The sequence below is a fragment of the Penaeus monodon genome, chromosome 22 (assembly GCF_015228065.2).
Source record: "Penaeus monodon isolate SGIC_2016 chromosome 22, NSTDA_Pmon_1, whole genome shotgun sequence".
NCBI lineage: Eukaryota > Metazoa > Arthropoda > Malacostraca > Decapoda > Penaeidae > Penaeus > Penaeus monodon.
The window spans coordinates 42,650,884-42,651,803 of NC_051407.1; the positions used below are offsets into that span (position 1 = coordinate 42,650,884).

The 920-nt window shown below is 37.1% G+C and overlaps 1 protein-coding gene across 1 annotated transcript in view; it reads right to left on the reverse strand.

The window, feature by feature from the left end:
- The window catches only part of LOC119587174 (xaa-Pro dipeptidase-like), an 8,747-nt gene that overhangs the window by 2,249 nt on the left and 5,578 nt on the right, over nucleotides 1-920 (reverse strand). The window contains exon 5 of the mRNA XM_037935941.1: nucleotides 169-326. Within this exon, the coding sequence (XP_037791869.1) occupies nucleotides 169-326 (158 nt within the window). The remainder of the gene's footprint in view (nucleotides 1-168; nucleotides 327-920) is intronic.

Consider the following 920-nt stretch of genomic DNA (forward strand, 5'->3'; position numbering starts at 1 on the left):
AGAGGAAGACTATATTCAAGAATAATATAGACATTTTTATAGAGTGACAACTGCAACAATGCTATTCCTATGGCATATATGACTTACTAGAATATCAAATAAATATGTTCTTTGCAAAATTATTTTAGAAACTGATGAGGTAGTGATTTTAGAATCATCATAACTTACGTCCTTGGTATGCTTCCTCCAGTCAAGTCTTCCATGCCATTGGCTGTGACAACAATGTCATCCTCAATTCTCACTCCACCAAATCCACGGAAGCGGGCAATGGCCTCAGGAACCAAGAAACGAGCTTGCTCTGGGTTAGCAAGAGCCTGGTCCAGGAGCTATGGTGAAACAAAATGATCACATCAATAATCACAAGCTTTTTTCTTTTTAATAACTAATGCATTGTCAACCCTTTATTTTAAAGTCTGCCAATGACAATAATGGGGCAGTACAAGCAAAACAGCATTAATACACACCATGATGAAAAACTCAGAGCCCCTCTTCATCTATATGGAACTGAGTTGCTATGGTTGTGCTAAACAGAATGTGTGACCTGAATCCTCATCCTCTGCACACCACAGGTCTGAGCATTACCACTGAGCAAGCCAGACACTAAAAAACTTTTCTGATGTGGTTTCAGTTATCAGCTTTTTCTACATATCCTAGTGGACTGCATCTTATACTGGTGTTACCCTATATTTGGCTAAAATGCTTACTAAAAGCAAGCTCTCAAAGGGGCAATATTATTAGAAGCACTATGTCTGAATTCTGTGCTAAAAGTGAAGAATGCAGTAAAGCACAAAGGAAGCCTCACAATCTTGATGTTTTTGTGAGAAAAAAGGGTAGAAGGATGCCTAAATTTTTTCTAATTTAAATGTTGTTACTAAATACATTTTTGCGCATATTTTCTACTACTTTTACTGCTATCAAAA